General features: G+C 40.1%; 3 protein-coding genes across 4 annotated transcripts; 1 reads left to right on the top strand and 2 right to left on the bottom strand.

Moving 5' to 3' along the window:
- The first annotated feature begins 139 nt into the window (after nt 1-139).
- On the top strand, nt 140-17,748 carry LOC136434667 (UBX domain-containing protein 11-like). Of its 2 annotated transcripts, XM_066427620.1 has the most exons (15): nt 140-496; nt 3,091-3,128; nt 5,599-5,745; nt 8,678-8,827; nt 10,202-10,284; nt 10,819-10,996; nt 11,531-11,548; nt 11,989-12,122; nt 12,437-12,526; nt 12,794-12,871; nt 13,096-13,279; nt 13,771-13,874; nt 14,213-14,280; nt 15,468-15,611; nt 16,238-17,748. In XM_066427620.1, exons 1-15 carry the CDS (start codon nt 432-434, stop codon nt 16,368-16,370), a joined length of 1,614 nt encoding a protein of 537 aa, XP_066283717.1. In that variant the 5' UTR covers nt 140-431; the 3' UTR covers nt 16,371-17,748. The 2 variants fall into 2 exon arrangements, with proteins under 2 accessions (XP_066283717.1, XP_066283728.1); XM_066427631.1 differs by lacking the exon at nt 11,531-11,548 and having other exon boundaries at nt 141-496.
- On the bottom strand, nt 6,369-8,307 carry LOC136434668 (tripartite motif-containing protein 2-like). The gene has a single exon (XM_066427647.1). It carries the CDS (start codon nt 8,089-8,091, stop codon nt 6,511-6,513), a length of 1,581 nt encoding a protein of 526 aa, XP_066283744.1. The 5' UTR covers nt 8,092-8,307; the 3' UTR covers nt 6,369-6,510.
- On the bottom strand, nt 16,966-21,356 carry LOC136434663 (serine-rich adhesin for platelets-like). The gene has a single exon (XM_066427604.1). The coding sequence runs from the start codon at nt 21,081-21,083 to the stop codon at nt 18,105-18,107; it is 2,979 nt and encodes a 992-aa protein (XP_066283701.1). The 5' UTR covers nt 21,084-21,356; the 3' UTR covers nt 16,966-18,104.
- Nucleotides 21,357-21,920: the final 564 nt, after the last annotated feature.

Below are 21,920 nucleotides of genomic sequence, written 5' to 3'. Positions count from 1 at the left end.
TTACAGCTTATACCAATGTTTTTGCAGATATATGACTTCATAAAATAGTACTTGTCACTCTAACATCTTAGGATAGGAGAGCCAGAGTTTGGCGCGAAAGAAAAGTACAAATCGGGCGGGAAGGATTCTGATTGGTCGAACCTCAGACATAGCAGCGCATGTGTGAAGTACGTCATCAAACATGGCGGTACAAGCAGCAATTTTGAAAAAATATTGCCAGATTTAGCAGTTTTCGGCATTTATGGTCATGCGTAGGCCGCACGTTCCCGAAATCGTAACATTTTAGTATCTACAGTACACTTCTCAAGTAATTTGGAACAATTTGAGGGAAGTTAAACACCTGAAAACAGCAGAAACCGCGAAGTAAACACTCGCCAAAATCCTGAAATGACATGGAGAGTTGCTGAGCAACGCGTAAACTTGTGCCAAAAATGAGTTCCCCAATGTCGTCCCTTGGCCGGGGAAAGAAACCTCCGCTGCAGGGAGGAAGACCAGGGTAAGGAAGGTAGTGTGATAGGTGCTGATATGTGTTTGTATTCAATTTTCATGATATGGCTCCAAAATTTGCGTATTCACATGAAAGTGATGGGGGAGGGGGGCAGTGTTGTCACATAATTTTGAGTCCATGGAATACTAGTAGACGTAAAGCACGAACAACAACAACATCAAGATTCTAATTACTTGGTGCTCTTCAAGTGATGAGCTGTGTAAATACACATTCTTCAATACATACAGGAATGAAAGGATGTGTATCAAGGATCAATGCATACGTTATATATAACGTTACATGGTCCATGCATGCTTATGTAATTTATAACTTTAATACTTATGCATTGCAGCATACTGGTATAAACACACAAGTGCCATGACAAATGTTAAGACGGGTTTTCTTTTGTTCCTCTTCCATTCCCGTTACCTGTTCTGCATTCTTCACATACTAAAGTATTATTAAGTATTTGTTCATTATGCAGATCCTTATAGGAAGTGTATTCACCACTTCCTGTTCCGCCTAAAGAAACGCAAATTAATCAGATGGACTGCAAAATGTATTACCATGAAGATAACAGGATTTGCCTGGAACTTAATAATATGATATGCAGCAAGTCTGAGTCATGATTAAGTCATGACGTGAGAACTCTGTTGCTGTATATTCTGTACATGTTATTTTCCTGTATAAAGTGCTCTGTGATATATTTTGAATGACCACAGGAAGAGTAGGGTTTGATGGAAGTTAACCGTGAATCTGAATACTCTGTAGGCAAGAAATGTCTGGACGTTGGGAAGATTCTCGTTACTGTCTGGCAGGGTAAATGTATAGAGAGGGTCTGCATGCTATTTTCTGTAAAGCATTTGCAGCCTATTTTGATTCCCCTTATCCATGTAATTTGTATCAAGGCGACCAAACTGCCTTTACTTGATTTTAGTGTACATGAAATACGTCAGGAGTTCTTCTGAATTCAGCGTAAACAGTTAAGTGTTGTGTGGACACCACATTCATCTGCTAGTAGAGAATGTCTCATCAGCACATCTCATTTGTCTGCAAGAGTTTTCTGGAGAGACCCTACCCATACTGTAGATCTTGATATGTTTGAGTGGTTTTATTTTGGTGACCTCTCCACTGTGAAAACATGACACAGTGAAATTTATAAATGCATTTCCATCGTATTGCTACTGCTCTACACATTTTTCTTGGACCGCAAACATCTCTTTTCCCTTCCTATGCTGAAATAAAATCTCCTTTCAACGACCTTGTTGATTAAAAAAAAACTGAAAGGAAAACTATAGGAGGTCCAAAACAAGCCAGAGCCTAACCTCTGCTTGGAGAGTAGTTACTATATAACTAGACTTCATTCAGTTGATGTGAGGGAATGGTTGACTTGGCCCAGCCTAATCTTCCACTGCAGAAGGCAGAATTGGCTATTTGTCTAGCTTTGCTACCTGCCAGGCTGACAGATCACTTTTTCGCACTCAAAATACCCACCTGCCGTTTGCAGTTTGTGATGAAAAACTGAAATCGCACTGTTAAATATATCAGATACGTATCTGTAATTTTGTAGATGAGAAAATCAGAGGCTCAGTTCTTCCAACATTTTGTCGCAGTCTGAAAATACCAAATGAGCTTCCTTTTTTTTCAACTTCTGCAAATTAGATTGCCCCTGGCAAACATTGTGCAATTTTTTTAGTACTGAATTTTTAACTTGACACAATCTTTGGTCATTGCAAAAAATCTCAGCTATGATTGTTAGAGTCTGCAAAATCGCAGGTGACAGACATAAAGTATTTTATGCCCCACTGCACATCAGCATTCTGTGTATACAGTTGAGTGGAAGCAGCCTGAAAATGAATAGCTGTGGAATCTGTTATTGCAGTTTGTGTCAGTAAAGTCTCTCTTATCAGCACACCAGCTGATAACAGTGATATCAATAAGTTTGGCTAGCCGATTCAGGTTCGGATGTGGGGCTTCATTTGTAAATTTCTTCTTTCAGTCTATACATCAGAAACACTCTCTTTTTTGTATGTGTTCAGATTTCACCTTGTACATGTATGTGTTAACATGTTTTACTTTTGCTTCTGTACAGTATTTATAGCAATCAGTTTTTGTTCATTTAATGATTAGTCAATCTTCAAGTTCTTCCTAGGTTTTCACAGTTCTGGTCTGTCAGGTTCTATGTACATTCACACCTTTTCCTATCTTCATAGTGATCAGCAGAGGTGTGAAAACAGTGATTAGGAGTTTGTTAAGCAGCACAATCAGTCAGGCAAACAGCGTTAGAATTAGATTTGTGTGTTGAAGGTTACTGTTGTTTGCAGGACATATTAGCGCTGTTTAGCACAAGATTGATAAGGTTAAGGACAAAGGAAAGGTTCCACTTGAAAACTGTTTTTGTTCTACTAAGTTTTGAAGTACTTTTGTAAACAGTACTTCAGGCCTTGGGAAGCTTGTTTGTCTGTTGAAAGGATTGTAAGGCAAGCAAGAACAGATAACTGTTAACAGACACACATACGTAACTTGACAATAATTGTTTTTATGTGTTACTGTGTAAAAGTTTGATTTATGCATGTATTCTTGTTTCTTGTGTTTGTTTACAGACAGAGACCTGTACCTTTCAGACATCCTGAATACACCAGTAAGTATGACAACTTGACAAGATTAAGAAAACATTAGACAGTACAATTGACCGATGGAGGCCATATATCGTTTTTTTATAATTTTAAAAGTAGTATACATACAGTTACAAATCAAAAATACATACATTTATAATCCCCAACTAGACAGCACCCAAAAACCGCAAACTTTTGCCAAAGTAGCAGGGGTTACACAATCATACAGTTTACAATCTATAGCAACAAGGGCTAAGGAGGTTTCCCTTATAGTTAGTATTATATAGTATCCACAGTTTGAAAGGAAGTTGCATTGGGGGATTTAAACATTCCAGGAACCACATTTTCCTTCCAAATTTTGTCAGTTGTTCCTTAGGCCTGCTCACTCAAGATGTCTTAAAAATCCATAAATGACTTTTTCAGTTGGCAGTTGACTTCACACAAAATACTAAGCATTACTGGTAAAGGTAAAAGAACCTCCCTGTCGGGGTGAAAAGCCCACTATGTACCAGGCACAGCTTCAGACAAGTACAGATAAGTTAGACTAATGTCTTCAGGATAAGAATAGAAGGCAGGAGAAGGTGACTAATGTTTGTAGCATGCTGGAGTCTTATCATGAAAAATGAAGCTTCATGACCTTCAAGGAATCTAAAGCCACACCAAGGAGCTTTATATAGGACTATTTAAACCTCCTTGGCTACACCAAGTCATCTTCTTGGTTCTTTGGTCTATGAATCTGAAATGACAAGACAAAGTAAAGCAAAGTTAGGGAGACTATTAGACTAAATATTAGTGCTGTTTCATACAGATTCAGGGAGTGAATATAGTTTTCTTCTCAAAACTCTATACTCATGTTGCTTTCTTGCCTGCCCTTATAATATTGTTTAAAATGTCTTAGAACCAAGGTGTGGTCTAAGGAATCTTCCTCCCTTATCCCCTCCTGGTGACTAATCCTTGAGTCTAATCAGGGGAATGTTCCTGCCCGCCCTGATATTAGTATCCTGTGCTGAGGGGGGAGGTTGGGAATGGCAGGAATGCTGTTGTCATGTGAGGTACTGTAAAATGCACTGAAGTTCCTGGTGATTTACTTTTGCGGTAGGGAGAAAATTTAGTGTTTGCGGTGGTTTGTAGCTCACAGTTGAAAATAAGGTAGTAGGCAGGCTGAAGACAGAACAAGCATGTTCGTGGTGGTTTCAAGTTTGGGGTGAAGAAGTTACTGCAAGATTACCTTGAACATTAAACCACCATTAACTTAAATGCATTTTACTGTATTTAGTTTGTTACCCAGGGCACAAATACCAGTAACCTCCTAATTTAAACCAGTTTTTGTAGGGATTTTGTGGCTTCAGGTTCAAGTCTCTCAGCTGGATGTGGTTGTGATTAAACTGGGGGACTTGGCCGCCCACACAATCTCGTGCTCACGTGGATTTGGGCCAATCCTCTAAATTTGATACCAAAATCTGATGTTTGCTAAGAAATTTTTAGAATGGTTGCATTGACAAAAGAGGACTTCCTTGTAACCACAAATATTTCTATCACTACCGGTAATGGCTTTTTTTATTCCAGAAATGAATGTTTTGAACTCCCAAAAACATGAAAAAAATTTTTATTGACCCGAGGTTCCGCGTATACCTGATGCTGAAGGGTATGATCTCTCACTCTCAGTAAAATTCTTAATTTCTTTCATGAAGGTAATAACTCAATATGATCAAGATATTTCTAACATTCTCCTTCATATTCAAATGTGATAAGGCCTTTTGGAACAAAATTTTTACATTCGCTTAAAAAAACAATGTAGACAACGGGGAGACAGCTGCTAGTAATATAAGATTACAAAAAAATCATGAGGCAAGAATATTTCAGTTCCTGTGTTTTTGCCAACCAAAGGATGAATGTTCCATGATTAATGAGCTAACAGTGATAAGCTGATGAACCCACCTAGCTCTGGCGGCAGACAAGGTCTGAGGGTCTGACTCAGCTACATTGATTTACCTTATGGAGACAGGAATTAGATTCTGTGATTCACTTTGTCTCTTTTGTTTCCCAAGAACAGATAAAGTAGAACAAAACGTGACATCCTTTGGAAACCCTAAATGCCAGATTGGGGGAAAATCAAGTTGGTCTAATTTGGTTTAATCTAGTATATTGCTGATCATTAAACAGTTTAGTGACATGACCCCTCATTTTGGTGGAAGTTTCACAAAGGGCTTGCTCATGTTGTTGTTTTTTTTGTATGGGAGAACCATATCTCATGCATCTTAAAGAACCTAGAGGACACCTTGGTATGCCGTGATATGTGGTATTACTATTAGCTATAGACCAAATTAATCTGCCCTATCTGCAACTTGTACTTCATTATTATATGGATTTAATTACAGAACTCATGCTTTCCAACAAATGTTGTTTATTAGATATGCAATTCAGATACAATTTAGCTTATCATATCAAATAAGATATCTGCTTAACTACTATATCTGATAAAGTGCCTTATTTCAGATGATGAGGAGTCGATGTTCCAGGAGATATTTGGAGACTCTCCTTCCTCCAGCATCGGTAACTCCCCCAAGACGCGCAGCCCCTTTGCCTCGGTAGGAGCCAGCCCAAGACACAGTCCTAAAGGAGGCAAGAACACACCTGGCCCAGGTACAAACCTGTAAACTTACAAGTATCATCATGGCTAAAGCATTGCATTATCTCTTGTATCAGAGAGGAAGTATTTTACAACAGTATATGATACAACATATGGCAACTTGTACAACAATTCTAGGAAACTACTACATGTATCTACTCTACACGTACACGTACATGTACGTAGTAGTATGGAGTGAGACTATATACACTGTACAGTCACTCTTCTGTGGAATTTCTAATGTATTTTAAGCACTTTCTTATGTGCCACGAGTGTCCTATATGAAGTTGTGGAATACCCTTTTAATCTTTAGCATGTTGGTTTAATTTTAGTGCAATCTTCAGGCTAACACTAGTTACAGGAATTGTAATTGTAAAAAAAATTCTTGTTCTGCTTCTTTTTCTTTGAACTTGTGTAAATGATATATTTTTCAAGAATATTTTGTCCATCTCTTTTGTATTTACACCTCCAGTTGATCCTTCCTTCATGTACAGTATCTGTACTACGTCAATTGCAAAGATTCATCAGCCATTTCACTCAGATTTAAAAGGAGTGAAAATGGTGACTGTGTGGTTTGACTCATCAGTCACCACTATCTGTCCCTGTGGTGCCATGGCAACATCCTTTGGGTCCTCTATGTCTGTAGTGATGTGTTGGAGGAATTTTCCTGTCTTGTCAAACATCTCCACACGGCTGTAATGTCTGTCAGCCACAATGATGTTCCCTGACTCGTCTGTACAGATGCCACGGGGATGCTTCAGCTGACCTTCACCACTTCCCTAACCTCCAAACTTGAACAGAAACTGTCCGGCATCATTGTACACGTAGATACAGTGATTGTCATAGTCTGACACAAGAATGTTCCCTTCCCCGTCCACAGTGATGTGCTGTGGGTACTTCATCCCCTGCTGCTGACCTACAACTCTCACTAGTTTCCCATCTTCCCTGAACACCTGCACTTCCCCATTCCGTTTTGGCCAGTCTCCAGTAGATTGTGTAATGAGGATATAGTTTTTCTTGGTGTCCACAGCAACTCCTCTGCTCCACCCTGTCCTTTGTAGATTAATGTTTTTCATCGGGTTAGTCCTGTTGTTCTGCTTGTCGAAGTAAAACTGCAGGGCAAAGTTATTATCAAATTTCGTCCTCCCCACCATCCACAGTTTCCCCGCTATGTTCATGGCTACATTTTCTGGATTCGTTGATTCACTTACTGGGTATATTTCAAACTGCCAAACATATATTCCCTGCAGAGTAAAGAGTTGGATCCTCCTATTCCAAAAGTCTGCTACAAATATTTCCCCTTCCTTTGACACAGTAACACCACTTGGATTGTCAAACTGCCCTGTGTTTGATCCCCTTCCACCAAATGTCAACCTCTGATACTGATGATACTCTTCCTGCTCCGGGTTGCCATGGTGATGACCTGTGCCCCCAGCTGCACCATTACTTGATGTACATGTAGGTGCTGCAGGAATTGGTGTAGATGGGAAAGACTGGACCATCACATGTCCCAATAGTGACACTGGGGAGTCTGTGGGCTGGAAGACAGCAGGCTGGGTTTGTACAGGAGTTGGTGCTGCCTTTCCCCTGTACTTTCCTACCACCTTGGCCAAAAGAGTTTCCTGATTGAGAAACTCGATTCTTCCTTGCTTCATTTCTTGTTCAGCTCGATCGCAGGCAGCAGACAGTTCATTGACATCTGCCAACACTCTGATCCTTTCCTTCTGTATTGTGTCTAAGTTTCTCCTGTGATTTTGTTCAACTTCAGACAAAAAAGTGCTGTAGGCCAGAATGATGCTGCTTGTCTGCTGTTTCTGTTCATTCAGGGTTTTCTCTTTCTCTCTTAGATCTCTGATAAAGTTGCAGTAACTTTCCAGAATGTTCCTTCCCTCATCAATCAAGGCCTGGACTGTAAATCTCCTTTCCTGTGCAGCTTTCTTGATGGTTGTTATACGATGATCATCATGAGCCCCCTCCAAACACTGTTCACAAACTGGTATCTGACATTGTTTACAGTACACTTTTAACTCCTCAGAGGGATGCAAGCTGCACCTGTTTTCAGACAGGGGTTGTTCTGATGTTTTCTCTGTCAGTGTTGCCTTGTTTTGCAGTCTCTCGCACATATTGGCCATAAAGCAACTGTCAGGGAAACCTTCTACCCCTTCAGATGGCAGACTGACCTGAAGACGGCAGTTTGGGCACTGGAAAGTCTCGTCCTTTCTTGCAAGCTCCTGTAGACAGTCCTGACAGAAAGTGTGCTGACAGGGGAGCACCTTGGGCCTGGTGAACAGCTCCAGACAGATGCTGCAGGACAGTTCATCACGGATTTGCTCCCCCAAATTTGACGATACAGCCGCCATTTTGTTTTCCTTTTCAAACTTGAAGCTTGTGACGTCAGCACTCTAGATGTATATCGTCACAGTACTGTTTGCCCACCTAGTTATATAGTGCAGGTCTACTGCTCTCTGTTTACACAAATCAAATTTCTGACTTTTCCTGACAGTGTTGGCAAAAGTCCAACATGTTTCAGAGTCAGAACATAGCACAACAGTTTTGTTGTCCCTTCAAGCTTGTCCACCTTCAAATGCCAGTGTGTCTACATGTACATTCCACACGATAGAACAAATTCCTGACAGTGACTGCGGCCCTTTGTTGCCGTTGGTGGTCTAATGCTCAATCATGATGCATGTCTCTATGTATCTGCCTTTTTTCTATTTCCAGTCCAGCATCATACAATTTGCCATTGGCAATCAAATTCATTTGGTAGGAACTTCTTCAAGCAAAACATGTTTATTTCCAGGTCATGACTAATTGGTTGCTCATATGATGATGAGAAGTCATATCGTTGAGATTAAAATTTCTTTTGCCTGCAGAATAATTTTTTTCTTTTTTAAAATTGCAGTTAATGTCCCAGTCTAACCTATATTGTACATATTTTTTGTCCAGGCCCCACAGACCATGAGTTGATGTCCACCATGATGAAGAGAATCGCCCAGCTTGAGAGCAGAGTCACCCACTACAGCAAGGAGGTCATCGAGAAAGACAAGAAAATCAAAGTCTTGGAGGAAAAGACCAAACTTCTCACAAAGGCCAAAGGTACTAAGTGCTTTGTATAGCAACGCCTCCTGTTGGTGGTGAAGAGTATTGCAGAAAATATCAGTACAAATGCAACAGGTGGTAGCTGACACTTTCTAGTTAGGAATACATTAGAAATTTGGTACTTTGTCAGGTACAATGTATCTCTACAGCTAAAAATCATAACAAAAAGGAAGACACCTAGTAGTGTAAAGGACAATGGTATCTTCCTTTGCCAAACTTTACATGTAGGGCTTGCAACTTGGTTCTCTTGAAATGTTAGGGGGGGATATTAACAAAGAATGGAACCCTGTGTTAAAATAATGACAAAATATGACTTTTAAGTGGCAAGTATTTGACATTTGGTCCTCTATTAGCATAGCCAGGAAAGCTATTCTGGTCTATGAAAGGGGAGGACCAATATCAAAGTAATGGTTTCTATGACTTTGTCACAAGTTTGACCATGGAAGAGTTGCATTGTCTGAGGTTGAAGTAATCCCTCAGACATTTACCTTCTTCCTACATCTTAATTTGAACACTACGAAAATGTGCTTGGCTGTCGTTTCCCTTTGTCCATGTATTTTGCAATTTGTAGTTTTGAATTGTGGTTGTGATATGACCTACATATAACACTGGCCAGTGGTTACTTTAAATTTGGAAAGACGCTGGAACTTACGAAAATATCATTTTTAAGCCTTATACAGTATACTGTAGTTCAAATTGTTGCTGAATGTATTGTAGAGTAAGTTTGTAACTATTATGAATTTTATTGTTCAGTATAGAGAAATTTGGCTATTTATAAAGTCCGTTTGATTTTCATTGATCATGTACCAATGTACAGTGTAGTAAATATGTTTAACAAATGTACTCTCTGCCGTTTTTACATTTTCTATGCTATACCAATCTGTTAGATATTAGACCAATGGCCTGTGCTGACATTTGGTTAGTCCTGAATGTGCATAGACATTGAAGTCACTCTTGTCTATGTCAAAAAAAAGAGGACAGATATCAACACAATGGAAGTTTCCAGTTGGCTGAGGTTTAAGAAATACCTCAGTCATTTTCCTGCTTCCTACAGTCTGGAAAGAAAGATTAACAAGTATTACTCTGCTGTTGTCAAGTCAAGTCTTTCTTCCTTGTACATGTTCTTTGTTTTCTCTGACGATGTCACATGCATTTCTGTCTGATTGGTTGGTTGTTTGGTTGGTTGTTAGAAATAGTAAGGAAATTCCTTTTTTCAAAATGCCTTGATATGCATTAAACAATACTTGAAACCAGTGCATCTGTGGAAAAGATAACTGGGATTCAGTTGTATCCTGGACACTAAGGTGTGCCTCCCTCACATTGGGGGAAAGCCTTTTCAAGAAAGAATAACATGTTGTTGTTGTTGTGTAGATGCCAGCAAAGACAGCCCGAGTCGTGTACAGGAACTGGAGAGGAAATGTTTACTCCTACAGCAGCAGGTTTACGAGATGGAGGTAAACAAACATGTTGTTATTGTTTAAATGTTTGTTTGTAAGGAAAGGCAGACCAATATTGTACAAAAGAATTTCAAGTATTTTGGGGTAGCATTGAATTATCGTTGAAAATTGACAATCCACTTTGAAAAAATTGTTTTAAAGCTCTTCATCAGTACAGAAAAGTTTGTTTTATATTCATTTAGAGTCAATCTATCTTTTTGTATTTCATGATTATGATTTCTTTGAAGTGCATCAAGATCCTGAGCAACTGATAACATTGCTCTATCTAGTTTGAATATAATTGAAATTTCCAAGAAATTTTGCACTGCAGCTAGATGTCGCTGCTGTAGTGTGAAGAATGATGGATACAAACTCAGTCACACTTGGGACAGCATTCTCCACACTACAGCAACAACACGTAGTTGCAGTGCAAAATGGAACCAGTCAGTATTAACTCTTTGGTTGCGTACCTGGTTGCATACTAAGATCTCTGTTAACCAGTGTCCAGTGATTTACCGACGAAACAGTTCACGGCTGTGTGGTCTCCTGCAGACGTTCCTGGCAGACTACGGGATGGTGTGGGTTGGGGAGGAGACCCGCTCAAACTCCAGTGTGTACGTGGAGCTGGAGGGGGAGGTGGAGGAGGATGATGAAGATAAGGAGGAGGAGGCTGGACTGGAGGAGAGAATAGATCAAGCCACAGTCGGCACAAACACCATGTGGAAACCTGGTTAGATTAATTTGTTACTGCATTATGAAAATGTGTTGTTATAGATTATGAAGAGATACTGTTCTCCAACTCAAAACTTGGACTCACAGGAATTTTCAACTGACTCACTGTCTTCTTCAGCTGTCATTTTCTTTTAGGTTTAAGTTTTTAGCCTACTCCCTGCCACTGTAACCAATGCAATTTTGGTGCCAAGAGGCTACCTCAGCAGGGATATGGTGAACATTGGAAGAAGTGGTACAAACATTGCAGCAATGCACACACCCCACTTTGCAAGTATTGTTGGAAAGCTTTCTTGTATATGTATCAATGACTATGATATTTTCTGTATTTTAAATCTGTTTGCTGTGATACTTAGTTTTCTGGTTTGTTTATAAAGTAATTATCGAGGTGTTGCTTGGTTTTGATATCTTTGGTGAAGCTTTAAGGTTGCTTGTGGCTTTTTGTTTTCTCCCCTGGCATTGTGGTTTGTCTTACCAGTGCCTTTTTTACCCTCGTGCTTGACCCTGCTCTCTTTTTCCTGCTTGCCTGGATCAGCTTCATCCTATCGCATAGGTGAGTCGGAATTTTCTTCCAACATCTTCTCCAAACCTTCATGTACCACACACACACACGCACTAATCTATGACTAAAGTTGACAAGTAATTAACTGTTTTTCAGCACAACATTCGCAGGTATAGCGTAACATGTACCTTTATTAAAATGGAAAGGCTGCCTTGAACAGTTGATAGTCCTGGACTTAAATGTGCCAGATAATTGATTGTGTGATCTGCAGGTAAACATGGAAGTAATTTTGTCTAATTTTCATTGCATTCTATCCATCTTGGCCCAGGTGATAGCATGCTAGATTCCTGATCCTGAGTGCCTGTGCCTGTTCATTCTGTACTCTCATTTGTTTCACTTTGCCTCGCAGCTTGATTAATCAATGCTTATTAAAATCCCACCAGGAGCTCAGAAGTTGTAATCTGTAATGAATGTCCTTTCTTGTGTTTTAGGGACCTCTGTGGTGTCTTCATCAGACTTTAAGCTGGACTACAACACCCTGATAGAGAACATTAAGGACCTGAATGTGCTAGCAGGGGAGGGGGAACAGAAAATTGTCAAGACATCAGATGGAGCCACACTGCAGGTGAGGAACACAGCTTTTTACTAACCTTCATCACAAAAGCCTCAACTTGGCAAGAAGGTTTTAGTTTATATAGCATTTATTGTTTGACTGATTGGTATGTTGATTTGTTATCACTATCAGGATGAAGTAAGTGACTGGATAAGTAGACTCGATAGATGACTTGGATTCAAAAATTTGAAATAAACTCAAAAAGTTAGAAATTTATAGATGGAGGACCATAGTCTGATAGTGATAGTGCCACATGTGCCATTGATAAAAACTGGGTACATATGTATTTGTAGGTATGACATTAAATTTGTTAAATCCTTTTCCAGAGAGCAGACCCCATCCCTCTGACATTGTATGCCAATGGCATCTTCATGTTCAATGGACCGTTCAGACCTATGGCTGAACCCTCGACGCAGGTGGGTTCAAGTTACTAGTGGTTGTTAGAAAATATATATATGTACAAAAATGTATTAACTTTATTTTGTACTCTGGATAAAGGAGTACAGTGGGTAAAGAGTCCAGATATTTGCCTATCTTTGTAAAAATAATGTGGTGGGGGAAATACATTCGTCACCTGTTAAGTGTTTTTTTACAGCTTTTCACACTGTATGCTAATTAGGACATAAGATAATCACGCTACTAGGCAATCTGTAGAATGTTAACCAGGTTTTATCAATTTTTAGCTGTTTCTACAAGACATCATGGACGGCTACTTCCCTTCAGAACTCCAAACCAGGTTTCCTGATGGGGTACCTTTTACTGTAAGTAAAGAAATATTATATAAAGAATAATTACTTTGAGTCATCAGAAGCCACACTGTAAAATGATCTGTTAGTGTATCACTGTACCTCAGCAGTTCAGCAGAAATTGCACACATACATAAACTTGTTGCAGTTTCCTGTTATCTTAACCTAGCCATTCTACTCAAAAATTAATCAGGAAGACAATTTGTTCCCTTTGAAATTATTAATTTTCCTTATTTCAGGTTTCAGACAAAAGGGACACTGTGTTCAAAGACAAAAGATGGCAGGAGGAGTTCCCAGGGTCAGGTCACGTGTTGGGCGGAGACACCAAACCCTCCCGCCTGTTGCCTAGCAACTTGAGAGGCAGAAAAGAGGAGCATACCTGGGGGAGCGACTCACAGCTGAGGGAGACCAGCGAGGCCCCTGGTCAGTTGGCTTGCTGGTTGTTTTCTAACTTACATGAAAACATACATTTGTACATAAAATATTTCATGCAATATCTGACTGTTCAAGGACTTTTCCAATATTGAAGAAAGACAACAATAATGCCTCCCCTACTCATGTCATTCTGTCAGGGTAGAGATAATCATTGTTATTTGGCAGAATCAGGGATTCTACCGATAGAGATCATGATTAGAGTATCTGTCAATATAGACACCAATTGGGAGTTCTGCAGCTGGTAGGATCGCTGATTGTACTGATAGAGCTCCTGATCGCAATCTCTGTCCCTAACATTATGTATTTGTCATTTCATAAACGGTTCTATAAAATGGTTGAAGACTATAGAACTGCTCCTTTTTTCTTTCTGTTTTCCTTTTTCTAAACTGGGCTATAATCCATATGTTGTTGTTGCAATTTAGGAATTTGTAACACAGAAAATCTACATATGACATGTGTTGCTTGTTCTTCTCCCACAGTTCCAATGATGAGTGTAGATCAGTTCTTGAACAAGGTGCCGTCTTCTGTTATCAAAGGAGGCAGAGTTATCGACATCAGGGCATCTCTCGGAGAAACTCTCAAGGTGGGCATTCTTACCTATTCTGTTAGATCAAACCTGTACAAATGACCACATAAGGCCCCACCTAGTCTATGTGACCACTTTTTCGTGGTCCCTTAGATAAATTTGTCATTGACACAATGATTAAGAATCCTGTCTGTAGTGACCACCTGTCCACATACACATAGACCACATGTCCATCATTGATTCCCTGAGTGGTCTTCTTAGACAGTTTTGTCTGTATGCTGTAGAATGTGTATTTCTGGTCCGGCAAGTTAAATTCTTATAGCACTGTTGAAAGTGCAAAGAAAGTTTGTGATGGCTGTAATGTTAATGATGAGATGTCTCCTTGGTTCCTGCAGGGTGGCAGTGGTGACAGGTCCAGTGTGACAGTGATTGACACTCCTGTTGCCAAGGAGATGAAGGAAAGGTGGGTGGAGCTAAAACTTCCATATATGGTTGGCTTATACAGATCAGAAAAATGTGTAATTTTTATTCATCCATCAGTCCTGTTTATGAAGGATCCTCAGGTATAAACCTGTGCAGGTTAAAGAACCCACCACACTTGAGCGCAGGAGTCCATCCTTGCTAAAAGATTGCAGCATTGCACTATCAGCTATCAGAAAAATGTTACACTTCTCCTCATTTACTTATGGGGATGATTTATTGTCATGCTCTAGAGAGAGTGCTGAGTTTGCTTCTTTCTTATTAATTATGTTTAGCCATACCTAGTATGGCTCAACATATTGTTTTTGTTCACGTTCTTCTTCTTCTTCTTCTTCTCCTCCTGCCAAATCTTCAAATGGAATCTACTCCGTCATTTTTGGGCCAAACGGCCTGAAATTTGGCACGTAGGTAAAGATGGCAAATACCCTTAGGTGCTTTTTGAATTTTGTTGAAACAGGCATTAAAATCATTTTTATGGAGGTTTTTTGGGGCATTTTTAGACAATTTTTATATTTTGGGCTCCTGTGCCCTGGTATTGCAAGCAAGTGACCTGAAATTCGGTACAAGGGTGCCTTGAACATGTCCCTACAGGACTTCAATCACAATTCTGGTGTACATTACTTCAGAATGCTTCATTTTGGGGACTTTTGGGCCCATTTTCAGACCAAAAACAGGCCAAAAGTGGTATCCCAGTTCCATGTTCTATTTGCTGCTGGCCAAGGAATCCATGTTCTATCTAAGGATCCCCGTGTTCCATTTGCTACTGGCCAAAGAACGCATGTTCTATTTAGGTCACCTGAGGTCATATTGCAGGAACACACGCAAGCCTTTGCAGTAAGAAGCTCTTGGGGTCTCGCAGAACTTGTAGAGACAATTTTTTTTGCACGGGTGATTTTGGAACAGTCAATTTATGCATCGGGAGGGAGATTGGTGAAGTATGATGCTCTCGCAAATGTTGCCTTTCTACATGCAGTTAATATTTCGATTTGCCCAGGCATTATTTTGGGACAGCCCACTTCTTGCATGGGGATTAGTATGGCTAAACATGCTGTATTTGCTCAGGGGCAAATGACGGCCTTTCTAGTTTCATTTGGTTTGTCACGATGTTATCCATGAAATTAAGATATCATGTGGCCCATGAGTCACCTTACTTTTTTGTGTCATCATCAGGTTAGAGAAATCTGAGGCAGAACGACCTCCCTCGGCCAGGGACATCACGACCTTGAGAGTCAAGGCAGGGGAACAGAACTTCATCTTAAAGATGCGCTTCTCAGATACAATAGGGGACGTAAGACGTCAGTTAGAACACTACAGGTAAGGCAGATGTCTTCTTCTACATTTGTACTTGTGTGAAGATTCCTGTTGTATCAATGGCATATACCAGCTCTTCTACTCTTTTCATCTTTTCATCCAAATGTTTTTTGGTAACTAAAGCCGTGAATATTTCAGGTTTCTAAGGAAGGAAATTGAACCTATCTAGCTATTCGTTCAGACAACCTATATAGAGCTAGCCCTTGAATGATAGCCAGTGGCTAGTTAGCAGCTCTGCTTGCATTTCAGTCAACTCAATGAATAAATATTAGATAGAAGGCAAGGAAGGACTGTAGCTGAAGGTACATTCTTCTTCAGTCACCATCTACTATACAATTCGTTTTACATACAACTTGTATGCTACACTGTACATGTATCTTTAACATGTTTAGTTAGCTTACCATGGAATGAAGGACATTGCCTTTGAAGTCGGTGTCTCTATCTTGTTGCTCTGCTTTGTTTGTAAGAAGTCTACTTGTCTGAGAAGACCAGGTTCTATAGGTCCCTGGGTGGTTGTACTAGGCAACTTTGACTGTACATGTAATGATATCTCTCTACACCTGTATACAAAATGTATATGTTCATGAAAGGACCGTCCTACATGTATTTTGTCACATCTTATTTTGCAGACCTGCTGGTTCAGGGGACTATGAACTATTGACGACCTTCCCTAACAAGGTTTACAGGGACAACACAGCCAGTCTACACTCCTGTGGTCTCACTCCTAATGCTGCATTACACATCAGGCTCAGAAAAACATAGAACCTTGTACACATGTACAATCAAACCTGACCAGCCAACAACCTGGCACAGCCAACCACTTCTGACACTACACAGTTTAATCTTCATAACAATTACACCATGATGGTAAAGATAGATGCAGTTAGAATGTACCTTTTTTTTTGCCTCATGTTACATGGCAAAATAATTAATGACCAAACCCAACCATCTCCAGTCACCAACCGTTTTTCCTCAGTTCCTTGAGTGGTTGTTGAGACCAGGTTTGACTGTAGAGAGAACAATCTGGCTTTGTGTATTTACTACTGTCCACAATGTGCCTTATTGTACTAGTATATTCCGTCAACAAAGTGTCTAATATTGGACCAATCGCAGTTTAGTACTTTAAACTAAATTGTTGGTCAATGCAACAGACCAAGGCAAACATTTAATGAATAGTCTGGTTTTCTCTGTATATTTACTGCTGTCCAGAATGTGCCTTATTGTGTATTATATGCCTTTTTGTCTCGAAAGTACCTTTTTTTTTGGTCAAATCAGTAAATCTATCCATTAGATTTGGAAAATATTCACTGTGTTTTGAACTTATGAAATATCATAAAATATGAAATTGTAACAAAAATTGCTTGATAATATTTATTGTAATGGTATTTTTACTGCCGTCCACACTGTGCCTTATTGTCTGTTCCATGCGTTATTGTCACAAACGTGCCTATTGGACCAATCATTGTCATTTGAATGTGATAAATGTGACAATGTGTAATGTGTCAACAATAGATGTATGTTGGTCAATCCACCTAGCTACACTATTCAGCCTTCTCTGTATTCATTGTAGATTATACGGTCCACGATGTGCCTTATTGTTTAATTGATATACCTCAACAGAGTTGTATTTCTTGTGCCTTTGTTTGTAGAAAAGCTTCCACAATTCTGATCACAGTACAGTACATTACAAATGTGTTGTAAATGTATTCATAATGTGTACCTGGTTATACTCATTGTTATCCGATTCCATGAAACGTTTTACTAGTTGGTGTGACGTGATGAAATACAAGACTTAGTGTTTGATATGTTCCTTGAAATAATTGGCAGAACATGCATGTGCCTTGCAGCTCTGTGGGTTTGGGAAAACTAAGAAAACCGTGGTATTTTCATGTTTTTGTGCTGCAGTAGACATCAATACTGAGAGATTTTTACAAGGCAGTGTCCATGTAAATGTTGCTGTGAGGTGTTAAATTATTGATTAGAAATTGCTGCTATCATTATCTGAACACAATCCCTGTGCCTTACACTGTGCAAGAGAGAAAGATTGTATATTTTCACTGACATTGCTTAAAAGAAATCACAAACTCTTTGTTTTCTAGGTGTGCAAAGAATATGAATAAAAACTGTACACTGGAAATAACCATGTATGTTGTCAATAATTATCATAGTCTCTCATAGAAAAAAGGAAAAGCAACACCTTAAGCCGAATTTCCAATACTGTTCATAGCATTTAGATTTATTATGTTATACAACATCACCTGATTTTTTAAATACTGTACTTCTCTTATAAAAGTTTGATATCAAATTAGAGCTATAGAATGTGGTGATGAAAAGCTTTTTTGTCACTTAGATTTATGTTGTTTGTCTCTGTTTATATTTCCAAGGTCTAAGCAAAAAGGAAATTCTGTACCCTGTACCCTTTGAGATACATTTGTATTGTATGACTTGTGCTGGTCTATCTTGCAACTGTGAGCAATAGCTGATAACATGGCACAGTTAGGACCTTTCCTTTGTCAGTTTCAGTTCAAGTTCTTTCTTCTCATCCTTCAGCTTTGCATTTTCTACCTCCAGCTTCTGTACATGCTCTCGTACCTCCCCCAGGATGGTCTCCACCTTTGTCGAAAAAACCATGTGTGATTCCAGCAGACTGACCTCCTGGGAGGTTGTAGACCGTCTTCGTTTTTCAGTTTTTGTTGTCGGCTTTTTGGCTGCTTTTCTTCCAGACTTGAGTCTGTCCAACTCTTCCGTAAGTTGTGCTACATTTTCTTCCGCCTCTTGAAGCTTTTTGTCTTTTTCCTTAAGCTGTCCTTGTGTAATGGCTAACTCTTCTCTAAGACTCTGTAGAACGCTGTCTTCTTCAAAGTCAGTGTCCGCCTGCGACCCAATGTCCTCTTCATCAGCAAGCCACCCATTCTCTTCAAATAACAGACTTTTGTTCTCCAAGATAAGAAAGTCCACTTTCTCCTGACACTGTCTTAAGGTGTCCACCTCCTCGTTAAGTTCAGCCTGGTCCTGCAGCAACTCGCTGACTTCTCGCGTCATTTCCTTAAGTTTCACTCTGTATGGCTCTGGGCTTAATGGGTTCGTTTCCATGTTGTTTTCACTTTCTTGATTCTCCCCCGCACTTTTAAAAGCCACCATCCTGTCATCAGCTTTGCTTGATGTTTGTTGAGTAGCCTTTAAGGTGATGTTCTCTTGTGTGAGCTCTGCAATTTTTGCAATTAACTCGTCTTTACTGCATGTGTTTAGGGACTCGACCTCGTGTAAGATAAGATGGTTGTTTGCCAGCATTTTTCCTGAGGCACTTTTTGCTGAAATGTCCTCATTCTTTCCTTCTGCAAATGTAACACAATCTTGTATTTCATTTGGATTGCTCAATTCTTCCTCCAGCAGTTGATTTTTGCGAGCTAAGGTTGTCTTGACATGGTCAGGGTGACCTGCTGACAAGTCGGGTTTGACGTATGGTTTTGCCTCAGACTTATTTGTACCTTGCTCTGGGCTGCCTTCTGTATCATTACACAGTGGGTACACTCCAGTGACCCCATTCAATAGCATGTTACCTGCCTCAGGTGGAGACATTGCTTTGTCTTGTTGAGTGAAAGTTGTTTGTACGTGCCCAGCATTCTCCATAGCTGTGCTCAATGGAGGAGTTAATCCAAGTGATTCACCCTCAGACAATACTACTTGATCCGTCTTGACGGTGTCTGTTGCACCCTGCCCATTATGATGTTGACCTTCGAATTCAGCCATGTCAGTATCCTTTGCCTTCTCGGTCATCGTTGCCATTGTCTTTTTGAAAGACTGAGTATGCTCTGCATCGTCTTTGCTTTCCATAACCTGTACACAACTTGGATTAGCCTTGGATGTACCTGAATTTGATCTCAGTGATTCAGACAATACTGTTTGTTCTGTCTTACAGGAATCGGTTACACTTTGCACATAAACACTGAGACCTTCTGCAATATCCTCAGAAATTTCACCCTGCCCAGTACCCTTCAGACCGTTTCCTAAAGAGGAAGAAATTTTAACCACACCTTTTTCTGTTGTAGTTACCTCAGCCGTGTGTCTTGTATCATCTTCTAACTCTACTGCTGTCTCATTCCCAGCTGTTATGCTGACTAGCTCCTGATGTTTTACTGTCCCAAAATCTTCATTGTTTGTGTCCAAAATCTCAGTAATTTCCTCTGGAATGGATGACAACCGTTTCCTCCTCCTTTTTCTGGATGGGAACAGGTTTTTGGAGATAGTTGAAGTAATTGGTTGGTGACAGGACACTGCTGTCTGCTCGGAGCTACAGTAACTGATCTCTGCAACCTGATTCTCCCAACCTAGGGGCATGGAGGCACCGGTTCTTCCACTCGTGTTGGCAGGTGTCTCTCCAACACTTTGACCCATATCCGGTGTATCTGTCGTTACTGAAACCACCGGCGTGTTAAATATCGGACTACTGTCTGCTGGACACATTGTCTCATCTTCACCTGTTGTTGCGTTTGCCTGCGGTGTTGTGCCAGAGGCTTGCGTACTCGATGGTTCACCTTTGGGTAAACTGACCTCAGGAGTAGAGCATGTTTGGTCCGTATTCATCCCATCTTGTAGAAAAATGTTGTCAGCTTCATTTTCATCAATGGTGCCGTGATTTTGCTTGTTGGTGTTTGCATCAATAATCCCAGTTTCGGGGACATGACCTTCATACATACTGTCTGCCCCTGACGTACATGTAGGTGTTGACCTCAGCTCGTTCTTTAAAACAGCTCCTACAGTTTGGTGACCCCTGTATTTCCCTCTCTCGGCTGCAGGTGATTCCCCAGCACTTTGACCCCTATTGGATTCATGTGTCAGAATGACCGGGATGTCAGATGCGTGCTCACCCTTTGTTGAACATATCTGTCCGCCATTGTTGTCACCTCCAATTGTTGTGTTTGCCTGCGGTGTTTTTCCAAAGGCTGGCATATTTGATGAATCACCTTGTGACAAACTGACCTCCGAAGAGTTCATTTGTCTATAGTTTGTTTGTCCAGAGTTCTTGCCATGTTCTTTTGTAGCCTTGCTCTCAGTTTTATCAGTAACTATTTTCTGGAAGGTGGCACTTTGCTCAGAAGTGTTAACATTAACTCCAGTATCAGTGACGTGACCTTTGCACAGTTCAACTGTCACAGCCATATCTGTTGACGTTGGGTGATGTTCTGAAACTGCAGTTGCATGCCCTTGACTTTGTGTTATCTCCCCACCATTTTCCGACAGCCTTTGTCTCTCAACGTCGTCTGAGATGACCAAAGTGATGTACTCTGATTCGGACTCACCTTGGCTGCTATTGTCATCACCAATGTCACAAACAGAAGCAATGACAGTTGTGTTACCGAGCTCGAGGGAACTCACATTTTCAGCAGAAGGGGCAGCAGCCAAATCTCCTGCATCTGAGCGTTCCACAACTCTGTAGGACTTCCACAGTCCTCGCGCTGTCTTCTCACGAATCATGTCTTTGTGATATAAAAGTCAGACGTGTTGAAAAATCCATGTCAGGAACGATCGTGAAAGATATGTCTGGCGCAGTCTCCGTTTGCAGACAGTGACGCTAGTAGTTGTCTGACTTGGTGGGTGTAATGTTCGACGTATGATAGTCAGTGTTGTGGCACTAAATTTTGTTCAACCCACTGGGCTATTGTGCATTTTATGCATAGGTCATCTGTTGGTCAAAGTTGCACTGTTGAAAACAGTGAGATTTCCAATGAGATTGTTTTGGAAATGCATCTAAAAGAATAATTATGCCTCAGAACTGATTTAAGCTAGGATTTCTGACTATTGGGTTATTATATAAAGACATGTCAGACTAAACTACTAAGCAATATCACAATCATACAGCCCACTTAATCCTTGTCATTTAACCTTTTCCATGTTGCTTAATCTCTTACTCAATACATTGTTGTACCAATAGGCTACCTGACGATGGGGAGAAGGTTAACAAGACAAGACTAACAACTTCTCTGGCGTTTGTTGCCCTTAGGGCTATTTTGTCATGGAGCGCCTGTTAACGCAGTCGGATTTGTCAAATGATTGATATGTACATTTTTATATTTTGTAACAGAATTTTCAGTGAGGTTATGATTGAACTGAATGTTGGCAAAGATGTACAGCTGCAACCTTATCCATCATAAAGCAGTTTGATTTTCTATAAAACATCATTAACAGGTGGCAAGGTGGTTAGGATTGTTGACTTGGATTTCTTGAGCAGGCCCCAATAATATGCCCTGGTGAAATGGTCAAAATGTCTATTAGTACGTACGTTAGGTTATAGGGACGTTCTTTTGCATAGAA

This window comes from Branchiostoma lanceolatum, chromosome 1, assembly GCF_035083965.1.
Source record: "Branchiostoma lanceolatum isolate klBraLanc5 chromosome 1, klBraLanc5.hap2, whole genome shotgun sequence".
In the NCBI taxonomy this organism is placed as follows: domain Eukaryota; kingdom Metazoa; phylum Chordata; class Leptocardii; order Amphioxiformes; family Branchiostomatidae; genus Branchiostoma; species Branchiostoma lanceolatum.
The sequence above is the reverse complement of the archived record's forward strand: the minus strand, read 5'-3'. Positions and strand labels throughout refer to the sequence as shown.